The sequence below is a fragment of the Triticum dicoccoides genome, chromosome 1A, assembly GCF_002162155.2.
Source record: "Triticum dicoccoides isolate Atlit2015 ecotype Zavitan chromosome 1A, WEW_v2.0, whole genome shotgun sequence".
NCBI classification, from domain to species: Eukaryota; Viridiplantae; Streptophyta; class Magnoliopsida; order Poales; family Poaceae; genus Triticum; species Triticum dicoccoides.
In genome coordinates, this window is record NC_041380.1 from 596,935,765 (window position 1) to 596,954,215 (window position 18,451).

General features: G+C 49.2%; 2 protein-coding genes across 6 annotated transcripts; both read right to left on the reverse strand.

Annotated features, from left to right (window-relative positions):
• Nucleotides 1–11,943: 11,943 nt before the first annotated feature.
• LOC119294392 lies at nucleotides 11,944–14,703 on the reverse strand. Of its 2 annotated transcripts, none has more exons than XM_037572578.1 (4): nucleotides 14,547–14,703; nucleotides 13,608–13,805; nucleotides 13,442–13,525; nucleotides 11,944–13,031 (listed from the first exon to the last, which is right to left on the reverse strand). In XM_037572578.1, exons 2-4 carry the CDS (start codon nucleotides 13,786–13,788, stop codon nucleotides 12,280–12,282), a joined length of 1,017 nt encoding a protein of 338 aa, XP_037428475.1. In that variant the 5' UTR covers nucleotides 13,789–13,805; nucleotides 14,547–14,703; the 3' UTR covers nucleotides 11,944–12,279. The 2 variants fall into 2 exon arrangements, with proteins under 2 accessions (XP_037428475.1, XP_037428479.1); XM_037572582.1 differs by having other exon boundaries at nucleotides 14,540–14,703.
• Nucleotides 14,704–15,045: 342 nt separating this feature from the next.
• Nucleotides 15,046–18,082, reverse strand: LOC119294410. 4 transcript variants are annotated; one of them, XM_037572599.1, is made up of 7 exons: nucleotides 17,961–18,082; nucleotides 16,984–17,399; nucleotides 16,799–16,851; nucleotides 16,641–16,678; nucleotides 16,136–16,550; nucleotides 15,761–15,819; nucleotides 15,451–15,570 (listed from the first exon to the last, which is right to left on the reverse strand). In XM_037572599.1, the coding sequence occupies exons 1-6, from the start codon at nucleotides 17,984–17,986 to the stop codon at nucleotides 15,781–15,783; spliced, it is 987 nt and encodes a 328-aa protein (XP_037428496.1). In that variant the 5' UTR covers nucleotides 17,987–18,082; the 3' UTR covers nucleotides 15,451–15,570; nucleotides 15,761–15,780. The 4 variants fall into 4 exon arrangements, with proteins under 4 accessions (XP_037428485.1, XP_037428487.1, XP_037428489.1 ...); XM_037572588.1 differs by lacking the exon at nucleotides 15,761–15,819 and having other exon boundaries at nucleotides 15,046–15,570; XM_037572590.1 differs by lacking the exons at nucleotides 15,761–15,819; nucleotides 17,961–18,082 and adding an exon at nucleotides 17,877–17,901 and having other exon boundaries at nucleotides 15,046–15,570.
• Nucleotides 18,083–18,451: the final 369 nt, after the last annotated feature.

Genomic DNA, 18,451 nt, shown 5'->3' on the forward strand with positions numbered 1-18,451 from the left:
GAGGAGGAGGCTAGTCAAACAGTTCGCTCTTCATAAGATGGCCGACGCATTCCGGAAATTCAAGCAAAATCTAGCCCATGACTTTGTCAAGCAGAACAAGACTCCGAATTTCAAAGGACAATATGAGAAACTGAAACATGATTGGCCAGAATTTGTGAAGCAAAAGAAATCGGAGCAGTTCATTCAAATATCGAAAAAAAATAAGGAAAATGCGGCTAAGAAGGAGTACAATCATGTTATGGCGCCAGGAGGGTATCGCATTTGGGTGCCTAGGTTGGAGAAGATGGAGAACGAGCTGAGGGCGCGAGGAATTCGTCCAGGTACGAAGGGATGGGACCCAAGGGCCAAAAGCTGGTGGTACGGGCATGGGGGAACGCTGAACCCGGAGACAGGGGAGTGTGTTTACCGGGGCAAATTAATTAAACCCACCCAAGCCCTTATTAACGCAATGAGGGATGCTCAACAGGGGAAGATCAAGTTCAACAGAGAGAACGGCGCGCTGACAAAAGCCCTCGGGAATCCTGAACACGGAGGACGTGTACGAGGCATGGGGCACATTCCGTGGAAAATAGGGTTCCCCCAGAACGATGACCCGTACGGTTACAGAAGCCGTAAGAGAAAGATGGATCGGGAAGCAGATGTTGTGGCGCGGTTGGCATCGGAAATGGATGTGATGAAGAAAACCATGAGTGTACTAGTAGCCGAAAGAGATGCAGCTCGGGTGCAGCATGAAGATCATCCAGCGGATCTCGGAAGCCAGCAGCGGAGAAGCAGCGTGGCTTCCACGGAGGCCCCACCGGCTGGTGCAGATGCACCGACGATCGAAATTACTGCACCGGAGCCTCTGGTGGTCGAAATTACTGCACCGGAACCTCTGGTGGTCGAAATTACTTCACCGGAGCCTCCTCGCTACCCCGTGGACGATATAAAGGAGATGAAAGAATGTCATCTGTATTATCCTATCGGGAACATGTCCATGAAGGTAGCCATTGGCAGTGCTTTACCATGTTTACCTGGAGCACTCCACCACAACAACCCCATTCAAGATGGCTATGCTCGTGTCACGGTGGAGGACATAGTCCAAGGGTTTGACGACCTGGAGATTGACATTGCTACACCTGAAGGGGAGAAAAGACTTGGAGATGTCAAGCGCCATTTCATTCTATGGCAAAAGAAGTTTATCAAGTTTCCAGGCGAGGCGCCAAGGACAACAAGTCCACCCCCCTACGGTGGTGGTGGTGGCGGTGGCGGTGGTGGTGGTGGTGGTGGTGGTGGCGGTTCACCTACACCTCCGTCACGTCAGCCGACGCCGCCCCCCAGTCCACAACGTCCGGCGGGTGATCAGCCGCCGCCCCCCAGTCCTCGTCCGGCGGGTGATCAGACGCCGCCCCCCAATCCACCTCCGGCAAAGAAGCAGAAGCAGTCCTGGATTATTAACCCGGACCCTTATGTACCTAAGACCACAAAGGTACCGGAGCCATCACTGAAGCCTCTCCCCACAAGGCCTTGGGAACGTAGTGCCGAGAAAGTCGACGCGGCCGCGGCTGCTGATTTGGAGAAATGGAAGGCGGACTGCAAGAAGAAAAGAGAGCCCGAGCCCAAGCCAGTATTTTCTGATGAGCAAAAGAAGTGGGCTAAGTCATTTTTGAGCACACCGTCCCAAGCCGCGAAGAATCTGCCTAACGACTATGCACGTGAACTTCGCAGGCAGGCACTCATGTTCAAGGAGAACAAAGAGCGGGAGAAGGCCGAAAGTAAAAAAAGCGGGAAACAAGTTGCCCAGCTCGGGGAACAAAGTAAACAATCGATTGCCCCGCTTATAGTGGAAGCCTTCTGTCCGGATGCCCCCGAGATCATACAAGTTGCGGCAGCACAGGGATTGACTGTAACGAGTGCCAGAGAACAAGCGGCCAACTTAGGTATTACTCTTCGTGAATTGTTAGGCCTTGATGAGGCGCCAGTGAAGGAGGTAGTAATTACATATGTCAAGAATGGGCCTCTCGTCGAGCCTGCGCAGGAAAAGGATCTACCTCCACAAATGAAAGGTCTGCTGAAATGGTACAAGGGTTACATAAAAAATAAAAACGCCAAAGAATATATTTATGCGGAAGTTAGACATGAGCATCACTTCAAACATTACTATGTACAAATTGAACTGAGTGAATTGTTCCAGCTTTTCAATCTGCGCGAGCTCGATAAATCTATCATCAGTTGCTACGTTCTGTAAGTGATTTATTAATTTCTACCCCATCTCGTTCATATTGCCTGCACTATATATATGTCCTAACTATATTGTTGTGTCCGCTATTATACATGCAGAATGAAGATTAAGGAATGCAGAGTAAGGAACATCCATGATGTTGGGTTCATTGGCCCACACATCGTTAATGGACATGTGTTGGAGCGTTACCCCGCCGACGTGGAGGCAGACCTGTGGCAGTTTCTTACAAAGCAGGAACTCAAAAGTGATATTCTATTTCCTTACCATTTTGAGTGAGTGTTTCTGTCTTGAGCACATTCTCTTTTGTTTACTCCATGCATGGTATGTGGCCGGCTAATCGATGAGTTATGCATGACGTACTGTGCATGTATCGTGTCCGCAGGTTCCACTGGATTCTGCTAGTAATTAAAGTTAACACCTCAGAATGTCTCGTCCACGACTCTGTGAATATGGATCCAAAGCTTTGGGGCGGCATGAGAAGAATGCTGCAGAAGTAATTATTTTCATTCATTTGCGCTCTATATCGATCGGCCTATTTCGTTCATTTCCTAATATCAAGTAACTAATTAATAACTCTCTTGTTCATTTAATTTTCTTTGCCTCGTAGGGTTTGGAGACGGTTCGTAGATACAAAGGTCGGTGAATTCAAAAAAGAGCTAGAATTCAAAATGTTAAAGGCTAAGAATGCTGGCGATATTCAGCCACCGGAGACCAATCTATGTGGATACTATGTCTGTGAGATGATCCGGAGATACACCTCTGAGCGGGTTCCGAGTGATACCAATGCTCAGAGGAATAACCTCCGGTGGATGCTTAGTCCAGAAGCTCGCTTCCGACCACTTCAAGAGGAACTAGCTGGATGGTTCAGCAGGGAAGTCCTCCATCCTAAAGGAGAACACTATTACGAGGACGTAGAACTTTATATGCATTAAATCATGTATGGAAACTTGTTCAAAATTGTATATGGTCATCCGATGATATTGAATATATATTGTATATTCCTCTTGAATTCTTTTTGGTTCTAATTTCAAATTTATTTGAAATTGTACATTCATATGCATGTATGTAGTACCGTAGAATATATGAAACTCCTTCAAAATTAAAATAAAGCACAAAAGAAATAAAACAATACAAATTAAACAGAAAACAGGTTTAGGGGGGGCTAAAACCCTAAACCTGTGGCGGCCTTTAGTCGCGATTGGCCAGAAGAACCGCGACTAAAGGTCCTCCGCCCCGACGGCCGCCTGGCGCCCACGTGGACGGGCCTTTAGTCGCGGTTCTTAAGGAGCCGCGACTAAAGGTGGGGGGCTTTAGTCGCGCTTATTTGGTCGCGGTTGCGCAACCGCGACTAATGGCAGTTGCGAACCGCGACCAAAGGCATTTTTTCCACCAGTGCTTAATCCGCATCACAGGATTAATCACCCTAGACTGGTCTTCCTGCAGCATCTACAAATCAACAGGAAAACAACAACTGCTTGAATATATTTTCTCGCGGGGAACCGCTCGAAGATTTGGGGATCTAGATGAATGGATTAATAATGTTGCACCAAAACAATTTTGCCCTTCCACATGCATGGATGCATGGGGCGGTCAGACCCAGACAATAATGCAGATGCAGTGCAGTGCGCAGATGAGATGATTGGCTGTTGAATATGACTACGTACCCCTGTTAAAAATAGAGCAACCACCTGTACGTGTACAGTGCACTTCATCTCCATCACATATGTATATATACAGTGTTGAACACTCTGGCTTGCCGGTTGATTGTTAACCAGGATTTAGGAACCGTGGATGTGGGCTAGCCAGTTAACATGTTGAGCCTGTCAAATGATTTGCTCATGATTTTGATTTGACTGGTCCTAATCCAGGCCCAATCATACTCTCAGCCAGCTAGCTAGAACACATGTTCATGCGTGTGTGCACTGCATGCACACTCCATGAACACACAGAAAACCTAATTAACCAAACCGGCTATGTCTGATGCATGCAATTAATTACTGAAACCTTGCAATGCCCAATAGAGGAAAAAACAATGAAATGCTAGTTAACTAGAAGAGGTTAGAAGTAGACCGGGTGCAAAGCAAGGTACGTAGGTAGCATTGTAGCCATGTTCCCAAGATTTGGTGCCCTTAAACAACTAGATTTGATCCGGGCTTACACTTAATTAGCAGAGGAGGAGGAGGCCATGTGAGGGATGCATGCCCTGCCTGCCAGGTCAGGTCTGCATGCAGGTCCAGTGAGATACTTATCTGCATGCCATGCCACAGCAGCTGATGATGATGGTGATGAGATCCACAGATTAATTCCCTTGCGCTGTTGTTGGAGCAATTAAGAAAACCAGCGCAGGCTCTTTCTGCTCCTCGATTAATTAGCAAGCGATTAACCAAACGTTGTGTGTGTGTGCGCGCGCTTATCTGTATAGTGAAGAACAGATTCATCATTAATCTGCATAACTTACTGAGCAGAGAGTTTTATTTACTGACATAGTGTACTAGACTTTGGTTCAGTCTTGACTCTTGACTTCTTGGTTAGAGAATATTTATGCATAAGTAGGTTTCTTTTTTCACCAATGAAGGCACTGGAAGATGAGCCCCTTTGCCTTGTACTCCCTCCGTCCGGAAATACTTGTCCTCGAAATGGTTGTATCTAGGTTTATTTTAGTTATAGATACATACATTTTATCCATTTCTAGGACAAGTATTTCCGGACGGAGGGAGTTGTACAGATGAATGATGGCTTACTTGGATGTTAATTGCAGATTAAGGATTAATCCAGTGCTTTGCATTATCAGCCTAAACATGGAAATTAATGCCTACCCATTTGAATCAAGGGCAGGTGAGCAAGAAACAAAAATGATTGAGGTGGCCAGGCTGTGTGGCTTTGGTATACCTAAGCCCATGGAAATCTAGCTAGCCCCAAGAAGACACACCCCACCAGTATCAGCAGGAGCTGTCAAGCATGGCAAGAGCCAAGGAACAAGTGTGTGTTATTGGGCAGTGGCTGTAGTGCAGGAGCATGTGAGCTAGTAGCTTAGCTGAGCTTAGGCCAACTCCACCGTGCGACCCTATCCTGTCCGCCCACGTCCGTTTGGGGTAAAAGGGACAAACGAGACGGCCCAGCGCGCGGGCGCAAACGGACTTTTGTCCGCTTTGTGTCTGTTTTCGACCCATCCCGGCCCAAGTTTGCGCCGGTTTTGGGGTGAAACGGACAGCGCGCGAGGGGCGGGACGCGCGCGCTTGTCCTTCCCTGGCCCGCCTGTCGGTGGGAGAAACCAAAACCCCCCCACGCCCATTTGGCGCCATTTGCCCCAAACCCTCCCACGTCCCTCCCGCCGCCACCTATCTCCCCCGTCCATGGCCGACGCCCCGCCGAGTTCCGGTGGCCTGGCCGTCGACCCGACCGCAAAGGTGAAGAAGAAGGCGCCAAGGAAGCCGCGGTCGGAGTGCACGCCGGAGGAGATCGCCAAGTTGGACGCGGATTCGGCGAAGAGGAGGGAACGGAGAGCGGCCGTCAAGGTCAATGCCGCCGCGGCCAAGTTCGCCGCCCAGCGCGAGGAGCTGGAGGCCGCGCGGCGAGAGGCCGCGCGGCGAAGGGCCGCTGCCGACGAGAAGGAGGACCTCGTCAACAAAGCGCACGCCATCCTCATGCTTGGCATGGGCCGTCCGGCCGGGTTCCATGCAGCGGCCGTCGGCCCGGCGACTACATGCTCGTCGGTCGCCCGGCCTATGCACTGCCAGTCGCCGACGTCGCGCGCCGCACCCATGTCGCCCGGCTTTCCTCCGCCAAGGCACGACGGCCAGACCCGTTTCTCGGCGTCGCCGGACGTGGGCTTGTTCGCGCCGTCCACACCACGCCCCACAGCCGTCATCGACCTCAACGTCACGCCTGGGTCCAGCAGCGGCGGGCGGCCGTCCGTCGAGATGCAAAGAAAGCAGGCGCGGGCACCGTTCACGGGCACCATGCCGGCCCCCCGCATGTTGTTTGAAGGAATGCCAACCTCAACGCCAACGATCGACGACTCCTTCTACAACCAGTACATGGAGGACGTGATCTTCCAGGGTGGGCATGGCCATGCCTACGACCCCGAGGAGACCCAAAGTCAGGATGGCCGCGCCCAGTACGTGCCCGATGAAGAGGCCGATGACCGTGCTGACTACGACCATGGTGATTCGTGGCATGAAGACAATGACATCTATGTCGAAGGTGAAGATGAAGATGAAGGCAATGATGTTGATATTAGTGGCGAGCCATTGTTCATCGACGAGCTCACCCAAAGAGCGGAAGCACAAAAGAAGCGGAAGAGCATTCACATGGGTTCATATACACAAGATGAGGACAAGTTGATTTGCCAAGCTTGGATGGAGATTAGCCAAGATCCAAGGACCGGCGCGCAACAAAAGGGCATTGTTTTTTGGATGAGAGTCCACAAAACATTTCATGAAAGGAAGATGTTTGAGCCCTATCAAATTACATGCAACCGTGGCATCGGCTCGATTCAAAAAAGATGGTTGTTCATCCAACAAGAGTGCAACAAGTATTGCGCCGCATTTGAGAGCGTTGAAGCACGGCCCGTGAGTGGACTCGGCGTTGGGGACATGGTATGCTCTCCTCTTTCTTGCCCTTTCCGTTGCTACGGCCATGAGACTTTGGCCGTGTATATGTTTGCATGTTCACTTGTTGATCATGTGCTGTAGGCATTTCAATCTTTGGAGGCATTCAAGGCCCGGCACAATGACAAGCCATTCACTCTTACGCATTGTTGGACGCTCATCAACAATTGCCCTAAGTTCAAGGACCAATACCGTGAACTACAAAGGAAGAGAGGATTGAAGACGTCCAAGTTCGCCGGAGGTGGAGATGGCGAGGCGTTGAAGAGGCCGAGGGGCAAGACCAACTCCAAGGTTGATGACATACGTGATGCCTCGTCCATGGCATTGCATGACACTTTGCATGGCATGTTGTCTCAAAAGGATGTGAGGGACGAGAAGAAGCGACAAAGCAAGGACGAGCAAATGAAGCAATACCTAGACCTTCAAAGAAAGAAGCTTGAGATGGAGGAGGCGGCCAAGAAAAGGAAGATAGACATGGAGGAGGCGGCCTGGCAAAGGCAGCTCGACATGGAAGAGGCCGCCCGGCAAAGGCAGCTCGACATCGAGGCCGACAACGTCAAGGCCAGGCAGAGGCAGCTCGACATCGAGGCCACCAATGCCGCCACCAAAGCGAAGGAGGTGGCCCTTGCGATCATGAGTGTGGACTTGTCGAAGATGAGCGACAAGACGAGGGCCTGGTTCGAGGCCAAGCAGAAGGAGATGCTCGACGCCGAAGGCCTGAACTAGGTCGTCCGATCGGCGTGGCCGTTCTTTTTGGAGGCTGGCATGGGTGCCGCCCGCCCGCTGGGCCGCTGTCAGTGTGCCGGCGAAAAAACATTCATTTTGGAGGCCGTCTGTGTTGCCGGCCGCTGGCTGTGTTGCCGGCGAGGACAACTATTCATTTTGGAGGCTGGCTGTGTTGCCGGCCGCTGGTGGATGCCGGCGATGGTCGTGTAGGCCGCTGGTTTTGTTGCCGGCGTGATGAACTGGGGTTGTGAACTGGGGCTTGGCATTTGAAACATCGCTTTTTTTTAAATAGACGCGGACATGATGGGGCAAAAGGATTCGGCCGCGCGCTGGGCGCACGGCCACCGCATCCTAGGACAGGCCCGGACACGGCCTCAAATCCCTACCCAAACGGACAGAATCCGGACAAAACGGACGTCCGTTTAAGGTCGCGCGGTGGAGTTGACCTTAGTGCTGAGCTTTCTTGACACCCCTGCCCAGAAGAACACAACATAAATGTTGTTGGGGGATTGTTGGGGGACAATCCTGAACCCTAAAGGAGTGGAGAAAAGCAGGTGGGGGTGCATGCACACCTGTCCTCCTTACTCAATGCACATACATATGCAGATCACTCACTCAGCACCCCCACCTGTGATGGCACCATTATTTATTCTCCTCCTTGCTCAGATGCTTCACACACAGCCTTGGAAGAACCACACATAGACATTGCTTCCAACTCAAGGCCTGGCTGTACTTTGTAACCTGTGATGCATGCTCCACCAGCCAGCAAACCCATATTTTGTAATATAATCATGCATGCATGACCTCAGATGACACCAGCAGCATCATGTGATGGATTAATGTGCATCAGGATGCATGGAGGGTCAATTGGTTCTTATAATTAACTAATATAATCTACCATGCAACTAGGTCTCAAGACCATAAAACAAGGGTTAGGTCTGTGGTGAACTGGTTATCCTCTTGTTTAAATTTTGTTGTCACTGTCAGATGATTGGGCCTCAAGGGCCGTGCAGGGGAAGGGGATCCGATGAAACACCGGAGCAAGATCATTGGCCACATCAGGATCAGATTAAAGGCTGCATCCTGCATGCATGTGTAGGTTCAGTCCTTGCTCAGTCACTAACTAGATTATATATCATTTATCTTGCTCTTGCATCCAGCAGATGGAACCAAACTGAAGTACTGAACAAGGGCATAGGGACATCGCATAAAAATCAGCAGGGACTAATTAAAAGAACAAGTAAATATGGTTTGGGCCAATTACTCCCAGATTAGTTGCAGCTAGCTTTTCAGTTAGCATGTCATGTGTGGTACTGTACCTATCCCTCAGGGTTGTGAGCGTATATATGTATCATGGTGACATGACTTGCAAGCACTAGAATAAAATGCAGGGCAGCTAGCAAGCAAGCAAGGTAGCTACTTCCAAATCCCAACTGGCTTGTCTGTCTTGTTGACATGTGCGTTGTAGTAAAGTGGCACACTGAAAGTTGGAGGCTTGGCCTTTTCCTACAGATCTAAGAACGGTGGACATGACATGTCCCTCTCTCTACTTTTCTGTATGCCTTCTTCTTTTCCTTTGAGATTTCTTCTCTGAAGAGAAAGAAAGAAAGACAGTGCAATGCTCGGTGGCAAACACAGAAACCAGCAATGGACGGCAGAGAGAAAATGAAAGAAAACATAATGCATATCTCATCAAGAAACTCTAGGGCGAAAAACTCTGTCGAAAAAGCACGCGCAAGTCATTCTGTATATGCATGCATTATCAGATCACTTTCAATTCAGATAGAATTCCAGGGTAAATAGGTAGACGGATAGGGTTGCTTTTGGGGCTGGTCATGTGTTGGGAGCGTGCTCATTGATCTCAAGGTTAATCATGCATGCAAGCAAGCAAGCAAGCAATGGGCATTGCATTTGTCACGTGAGTGGGGCCACGTGCATGTGTTTTTCCTTCATAAAACACTGCTTGGCATTGAAGCCTGAACTGCAGTGGTCAGCGAGAGATAGATAGAGAGAGAGGGGGGTTACTATAGCTAGATGAAAAGTGGTGGATGTGGATATGGTGAAGGGAGGAGGATGAGAAGAAGATGACAAGGGAGGAGTGACTTTTCCTTTTCATTCACGCACGGGACCCCCTACCCCAACTCCTACCCAACCCCTATCCACAATGCCCACTCTACTTGTTTACCTATCCTGGCATGCATGCTCATGCTCGCAGACACTCACACTCACTCCAAGCTCATGATGCTGAAACTTATGTAGATATGCATGGGCATTGATGTGTGTAGCTCCAAACTAACTGTACGTACTACTGCATCTCTCTATGTGACCGTGTGTGCGCTTGCTTTGAAATCAGTACATTGTACACAGCGACACAACACTGATTCCCCATGTTAACCAAGACACACACTACCAGCGGTGCAAGTATATGCACACCTGTCTGTACATGCCCAATGCCCTGCCCTGCACTGCATGCTATCCATCTGTGTGTGTGTGTGAGCCGACGTCACACCCCATACCCGACGATGGATTTGCACCGATCACGTACCCGTCGCCATGTGACATGACAAACCGGCTCCTTGCCATGTTCCCCGTGTCACACGAAGCCAATGCACATGCACTGCAACAGCAGCACGGTGCACTGGTAGGTAGGCTTAGCTTAGCATCGGCTAGCTGGTAAGTAGAGTGGGCATGGACTGCACTGTAGCATGGTCAATGTCCTGCGCGCGTGCACAAGCAAACGATTCTCCAGCACAGTGCGCATGCATGCACTGCACGCCCACCCTCGGCCACAACCCCAAACTCCATGTACGCTGCCCGCATTATTTCCTTGCTCTCCTCTCACATTCTCGTGTCTCTAGCTAGCACCATGCATGATGCATGATGCATGATGCATGATGAATGATGCATGTGATGTGAGGGCCGGCCATGGCATGGCATGCGTCCATCTCCATCCCGCCGTCCCTGTCCGGCCTGTCACAAATGGCTGGCTGGCCGGCCGAACGGATCAATCATCCAGCTCCCTGTGCCGTGGCCGCGAGGGCACTGCCCCCTACCAGCTCCACGAGGGGCCGCGGCCGTCCCTCACCCGACCGACGGCCCGGATCGATCCGCCGGCCAACAAGACCCGTGTCATGAGAAGAAACTCCTCCTATATGTTGCTCATCCAGCTTCCTGTTTGTTGCTATTCGTCGTCTTAATGACACGGGGGCATTTATTTCTGGCCAGCGAAGAAAAATTGTCGTCGTCGGCGACGATTCGATCAATCAGGGGCGGAGCCAGGATTTGGACATAGATCAGGTCAATGCGATCGAGGAGGCCCCGTTTGGAACTCGGGAGCTTCCCGCGACCACTATGCCAAGTTAAGCTGGAGTATGGATCTGAACTACTCCTTAGGAAGATATGGACGCATATGCCCAGTTGCAAGTTGCAAGGCAGTGTCAACCTCTCACATCAATGCATGCAGACCTTGGCTAGATGCTGTGCCATGCCATATTGCCATGCATGGATCAAGTTGAAGACCTGCAGTGCTAGGAGTTGACCATATGTGTCCATATCTGATCCTAGTGAGGAAGAAGCTGGCTGCATGCTGCATGCACTTGCACTAGAACTGGAGCAAATATGGCCTTCTTTCTTCCCATGATGGTGGACTGGAGCAGAGCACAGCAGAGGAGAGCAAGTGAGGTCCAGCTCTGCCTAGCCATCATCATCATCTTCTCTGCATGCCCATCCCTCTTGGTTGGTTCTCATCAGAAATGGCACCAAGATTAGAAACTGCAGCTACTGGCAGTGGCACCACAGGAGGATTCAGTGATCAAGTGCCATATTTTGGTCATGTGCTCCAGTGCACAAGCCACAACAGCCGAGTGCTGCTGCCACATGCCATACATTTTCTAGGCAGGGCAACAGCATATACAAGAAACATACTAGTTAAGATTGTCACAGGAATGAAGGAAACATTACTACATTCTATTCTAGGATAGAAACTCTTCGGTGATGAAGCAAAGCACCAAGCAGGTATCACTCATTAACGGGTACTCTCTAGTTACACAAGCCTAATCAGATTATAACAAGGTCTGAGCTTCCTGTTTGGAATCTGAATGGATGAGCTCCATTGGTGCCCATACACATGAAGCCCATTTGTTATAGGCTGCTCAATCCATCAATTTTCTGGAGTGAACTGAACTGTCTTTGCAAACACACGGCATCAGAAACACACAGAGAAACAAAGCCATCTCTCTCTCTCTCGCTCTCTCGCTCTCTCGCTCTCTCTCTCTCTCTCTCTCTCTCTCTCTCTCTCTCTCTCTCTCTCTCTCTCTCTCTCTCTCTCTTAAACATGCATGGCAGATGTGTCTAGCAAAGCAAACTTCAGAAATGTAAGCATCCACATATTCGAAGCCACACCGGCGTAAACCACGCTGAGCTAAAAGAGGGGGCACATTACATGATCACGCCTCAAGACCGAAATACCTGTACAACACTCATCCAAGTTCAATCTAAAGCTACCTTAGCCCTAGCAACTGAAAAAGAAAAAACTAAGCCCTTTTTCTGACACTGAGCAACCAATGACAAAAACTGAGAGGAAAGAAACAAATCAATGTAAACATTCTGCAAAGACCCTAGCACGTGCGACGAAATCTTTTCCTGTGAATCCCTTGACGACACCAATTTGCTAGCTACATTAGCCCTTGCAAACTGCGCCTTAGCGAGGTTGACGAGTAGATCCTACAAGATGTTGGGCACCTGTGCCGAGAGCCTTTCCTGCAGCTCTCTCATCTTCGAGCAGAGCTCCACCTTCTGCTCCTTGTAGCTCTGGAGCAGGAAGTCCTTCCCTTCGATGACCTCCTTCAGCTCGCCGACCTCTCTCTTGAGCATCTCCACCCTCTCTGCCTCGCCGTTCCTCTTCTCAATACCAATACAGTGCAGCTCAGGGTCATCGATGCTGCTATCAGCATAGCCATTAGCATGCCCATTGGCGGCATCTGGTTGCCAGTTTCCAGCTTGCAAGGGCTTGTCGCGGGAGAGTGCTTCAGCCACACAATGATCTGCGATGATCTTCCTTAGCTGCTGGATCTCCCTGTCGGATTCGAACAGATCTCGATTGGCACCATCCAGCTGGGACTGCAAATTGGCGGTCTGCGTCTCCTCGATGCTGAGAGAGTTCTTAAGATCAGCTATCTGTGCTTGCATCTCCATGATCATCTCATCACGTCTCCTGAGGTGCTGTCTCAACTTCTGTATGACCTCTCTCTTGATATAAATGTCAGATCCTGATTCTGAAACACAGGGAGAGCCAGAACTGTTTGAGTACTGCAATGGTCTGCGATGATCTTCAAGCCGGTCAGGCGATGACGTCCACATGACGCCACTGTTCTCTTTGCTTGATTCTGGCCCTGGTATCTTTGCAAGAGGAAGGGAGGGTTCATCAGGTTTCGATAAAGAACTTGCAGGTGCTTGCTTGATTTCCACTCCACCATCTGCAATTCCCGCACATAACAACCAACAGTTAACATTGTTTCTGCCTTTTTTGCAACAACTATTAAGTCAAATAAAAATAGCAAGACAGCGTCCAGTGTTAGCCCAGTCAAGGGTGTAACAGTGCAATTTAACAATGCTAAACTCGCTATATAGCCACTTTGTCAGTATACTGCCAGTTTGTGGATTAATTTTTTGCTTCATGCTTAGTACTCATGGATTATGTTCAAGGTATGGAAGATTACATAACTGTAATCTCATAATCCAATGATGCAATGATAGTTAATGACATCAACTGTGTTACTGTATTTACAATGCCAGCTGAAAAAACTCAACACTGCAGGGTGCAAAGTTTGCTGCAACCTCATGAATACTCGGCAACAAGCATAAATTAAGCTGTAGCACAAGTTACCTGAGACACAGCAGTAGCAATTGGTTTCATCATCAAACCGGTACAGATTGGAGTGTAGTTCACAAGCTCCAGGTCTTCTTTTGGCTGCAAATTCAGATAGTCAGCACTCAGCAGACTGCACATATGACTGCAATTAGAACTAGAACTGCAAATGGGAGCATCAGACCTCTGGATGTACTATTTTGCTTCTTGGTATCAAACATCTGCTTCAGCTTGCATCCAAGTCTGACCGAGAGCGTGCTAACCAGAACTCCTCCCGCGACAAGAACCCAGCTCGGCCCTTCTCCCTGGGCATGGCTAACTCTCCCTGCCTTCTGCACGCTCCCATTAGTCTTGGAGGACCTCATCCTAAGAACAGCTTGACCTAGACAGACATGTACGCATCACAACATGTTCGGCATCATTATTTCCATGCAGTATAGGAAAAGGAGTGGTACATTTCACTCATACAAATACAGAAAAGGAAGTGCGAAGGCCACTATCCGATCTTAGTCTCGCCCATACAAATATGGATCACAGTGGTAAGACAAGATTATGCTGCTGCTGCTTCAGCAGCAACATCAGATATGCAAATATGGATCACAGGGGCAAAACAAGGTTATGCTCTGCAGCAGCAATTTTTGTTGCAGTGAACTGAATTACACGACCCAAGTGAGTGAACTGGGCACATAACACGGGCATCTCGCTTGGCATTCAAGTCTGAGGGTGGCGTGTACATGAGTGAAATGGAGGACCACACCACACATGTACAAATGCATCCTAGGTTCCTTTTTTGAGTGCATCCTAGATTTCTGACCAAGAGGAGTTGCGTCTAAGCAAGAGGAGTTGCATCTCCCTCGAGTCTGGCGGCTCGGGATCTCACCACAACAGCAATAATCCATCCATGGAGGGAGCTAGCTCGAGAAACGGCGGCGGCGGCCAGCTAGTTCTAAGGACAACCACAGCCACCCCCGCGGTTCCTAGAACCCTAACGGCGTCGACTCCTGCTCCTCTGGGCGGCGCTAATGGCACGCCCAGCGCCTCAGTCGGCCATTTCCAGCCAGACGGGACCTGGCGCTACTGGATCTGGGGAGGTTACGGGGCGAGGAGGGGTCTCACCACTCACCAGACGGTCGGCCTATCGGTCGGCAGCTGCTCCGGCAGCTCCCGCGTGCCTGCCCGGTGCACGGACGCCGTGGACCTGCCCCGCCGATCGCCCGCCCGCCGCCGCCGACGCCGCCACCTGGCGAGAGTTGGGGGAGTGAGGGCTCTGAGCGGAGGGAGAGACGAACTGCGGGGGCTGCTTGGGATTTCGGCCTGCGTTATGTTGGGCCTGGGCCGGGCTGAGGAGAACCATCGAGCCCTTCGCTGAAAAGTAGGTATCGGCTAGCTTTTAGGCACCCCTCAATAAAAAAAGGCTGGCTTTTAGGCCAGAGAAAGATACTAATCTCGGTGCCTCACTAAAAAAATTAAAAGATCCTAAAAAAAATAAAAGTCATTAACCAAAAAAATGCAATTCTCTTAAAAAATAAAATGCAAAATAATTCAATTCACTTGATAACAGAAGAAAAATAATAGAATCATCAAAGAGTAGGCGAAAAGCGCCTTCCAAAATTGGACAATGATTAATGATTGGTTAAATATAATATCTGCCTCTCTTTGTAGAGAACTTGTAAGAGAATCTTACATTGTACTCCCTCCGTTTCATTTCATAATGTAAGACGTTTTTTCACACTACACTCGTGTCAAAGAAGGTCTTACATTATGGGACAGAGGGAACCAGCCTACACAACACAAGAGCTCACAGCCTGTTACAGACACCATCACTTGACTGGTCATCATCCACAGAGGCCAACTAAAGCAAGACATCATCAACATCAATGTAAGAACTCCATGAATGCATAAATGCTACCCTGCTGCCTGAGCTCAACAGTGCAGGTTCTTCAGGTGTCACCGCAGGGGAGCCCATCCTTGCAAGGCGAGTGAAGCTCCTTCAGCCGGCCAGGGGGAGCCCCAGGCTCCGTCACCAGGTCCACCTCGGCTCGCCTCTCCACCGCTCTTCGCCTCGCGACCGCAGGCTTACGCAGCCCTCCACCACCCCTTGTCCGTGCGCTTATCACGATCTCGAGCTCCTTTTTGCGACCGTGCCACTTCGATCATGAAAAGTAAGAGCTTGGAGTTAGTGTCAGGACAAGATGAAGATGAAAAAAACCGTGTAGCGTGCAGCAGCATGTTTCAATGGGTGCAAGGAGTAAGACCAAAGGGTGAACGAGTCTAGATTTTTGGGGCATTCTAATAAAACAAAAATGATTTAAATAATTATGGCAGTAACTGATGGACCTTTTTTCAGACAAAGGAATTCAGATTATGTCACCAACCATCTCTGTAAGCGGGGAGTACTGCAAGCAAAAAGTAACAAGCCTAAAAGCTTTAGGATCAATCAGAAATGTATTAGGATGTACTCCGTAAATGTCTATATAGGCTCGATCACAAAAGTATTAGGACGTAAATGTCTGTACTTATCACATTCTCATAAAACAGAACTGATCTAAATAGTTAAGAAAATGGTGAACCTGTTCCAGATCAAAACAAAAATAGCTTCAGATTATGTAACTAACCATCACTGTAAACAGAGGGTCAGAATAGTATTAGGACATAAATGTCAGAAAAACGTATTAGGACGCAATGCAGACAAATATAGGAAATGTCCACTACCTTGGTCAGCCTCTCTTTAAGCTTCGGTCTTGTGGATGCCAACACCCGTCTCGGCTGAGCATCTGACTTTTGCAGCACCAGCTTCTCAGGTTTCGCCTTCTTTGTTCTTTTAGTCAGTAGCTCCATTTTCGCTGCTGCTTGAAGCTTCTTGGCAACAATTTTTGTCACCACCCTTTTAAGCTTCTTGGTTACCCGTTCTTTCTCTTTGTTCCAAAGGAACACAGACATCATCTCAGACTGTATCTTGTCATAGCTGTCCCAGTCCAGCTTATCTTGCCCGTGGTCACCTTCTTTCGCTGCCTCAGCGATACTCTCTGACCATATACGAAGGATCATCTGTCTTGACCTGACAGAAATCATTCTCCTCTCCCATACCTTTCTCAGCGCGGCGCTTATTTTGTCTTTGCTCGATTGTCTGAAATACGACCAAACAGAATTTCAGAGCTACATACCAGCTATTTATCTATACACCTTAAAATAACAGAAACATGTATTTACGATTTACCTATGCAACTGACGGTGTCCTAGCATTTTCTTCTTAACCTGGGATAACAAAAGGAAAAAGGAGAGCAACTGGATTGAATTTTCAGAGAGTTCACAGACCATAACAAGAGCAGTTTATTCTTTGCCAGATGCAAAAAACGGTGTCTTACATGACATCACCTTGGGATCTCTCAGAGCCTCGATAGTGCCCTGCTTGATGCGCTGCCTGTGCTCTACAACACAAGAGATAATGTATTACTCCTCCAGATTGTACTGTCATGGCATATACTGCTTGTGTACCACATTGTCATGCACAACTGTTTTGCTGAGGTAAAAAAATCTTGTCAAGAGCGTGGCCGACATACCTTGGGTTAATTTCCTTCCTTTGGTCCAGGGAGCCTTCCCCTTGTTTGCAGCACTAATCTTTCGTCTTCTTTCGATTTCCTTCTCTGACAAACCACCGGGATAGGCACTGCCTAACTCCACATTTGATGGTGGACAATCGTCTTGCACTTGCCCCATCATATCGCCCTGCTTGGCTGAAAGTGCAGAAGAACAAATATGGGCCCATCGTTCATCCATGTCGTTGGACGGTCGTCCTGTGCAAGCCAGTGTTCTGAAGGATGGCCGGGGCGAAACAAGCCCTCGATGCTGTATTGACCCATCAAGGCGCCGAATTCCTTTCTGCTCCGACGACACGCAGCGCTTGCAGCGCGCAAGCTTGACTGTTCGGTACCCGGTAGCAGCAGCGCACTGGAAGGCCGTGGAACGCATGGTCGCCCTGTATGTGCCATTTGGTTCAGTAAGCATTCAGGCTATTTGTTCACTGAAAAAATTCAGTAGAAAACGACAGCCTCGTCGAGTTACAGTAGGAGGCTGAGCCGATGTCAATGTATTCATTTACAAAATCACAAATGCGGTGAAGAAGGGGAACTAACTAGGCAGCACCTGTACGTATGCACAATTTGGTGCGGTGAGCGTTCAGGTTCGTTGTTCACTGAAGAAATTCAGCAGGACTCTGACACGACAGCCGAGTTACTTACAGTAGGAAGATGAACTGATGTCAAGGTATTCATTTACAAGGGCAGTGGGGAAGGCGAGCTACTATAAGTACAGTACTAGGCGGCAACGAAGTAAATGGAACGGAGCCTCAGCATCCGAAGTGAGCAGTGTAGAAGAGAGAGAGAGAGAGAGAGAGAGAGAGAGAGAGAGAGAGAGAGAGAAACAAGGAGAAAGTGTAGGGATGTTGGAAGTATACCTGGCACAATGCGCGGCCGCAGCCATGGATTCGTTTTTATAAAATGGAGCGGGGGGAAACCCCTTTCGATCAAAAAAAGTATACCTGGCACAATGCGCGGCCGCAGCCATGGATTTCGCGGAGAGCAAGCAGGCTAGAGGAAGTCGCCGGCGGCGGCGGCGGTGGCTTGAGCCGGAGGGGAGTGGAGGAACTGGTCGGGCAGTGGATAGGAATAGGATACTCTTTGATGAGGCATCTTGGGCCTGTCGCCTGTGTGTGTGTATGCGTCAATTCTGGGCTAACAAACTGGGCCTGTAATCCATAGCCAGACGACTCCTCGATTTTTTTTCCTTGATTATCATATATGATGAGGAGTCTGTGTATATGCATTATGCCTTCATTTGTATAGGACGCCCTTTGATTTTTCAATAAAGGGCGTTTTTAGTAACTCAAAATGTAGCATCAGGCGGATACAAAACGTTGATGATCAACACCCAGAACAAACTAAGAGACGATAAAAGGCTGAAATATCGACAATAGTAGAGTCATATAGGACCGACACTATGCCTATGTCGAATGAAGTCGTGGACCGATCC

Bases quoted from the DNA above. Each gene is read 5' to 3' on its own strand.
- LOC119294392 (XM_037572578.1), bottom strand. From the start codon at position 13,788: ATGAGGTCCTCCAAGACTAATGGGAGCGTGCAGAAGGCAGGGAGAGTT. The intron at 13,526-13,607 runs GTCTGATGCTCC...CTGAATTTGCAG, and splicing joins GCAAAATAGTACATCCAGAG to CCAAAAGAAGACCTGGAGCT. The intron at 13,032-13,441 runs GTAACTTGTGCT...CGGGAATTGCAG, and splicing joins TTGCTACTGCTGTGTCTCAG to ATGGTGGAGTGGAAATCAAG.
- LOC119294410 (XM_037572588.1), bottom strand. From the start codon at position 17,986: ATGGCTGCGGCCGCGCATTGTGCCAG. The intron at 16,551-16,640 runs GTAAATCGTAAA...GTCGTATTTCAG, and splicing joins GGACACCGTCAGTTGCATAG to ACAATCGAGCAAAGACAAAA. The intron at 15,571-16,135 runs GTAGTGGACATT...TCATGATCGAAG, and splicing joins TTAAAGAGAGGCTGACCAAG to TGGCACGGTCGCAAAAAGGA.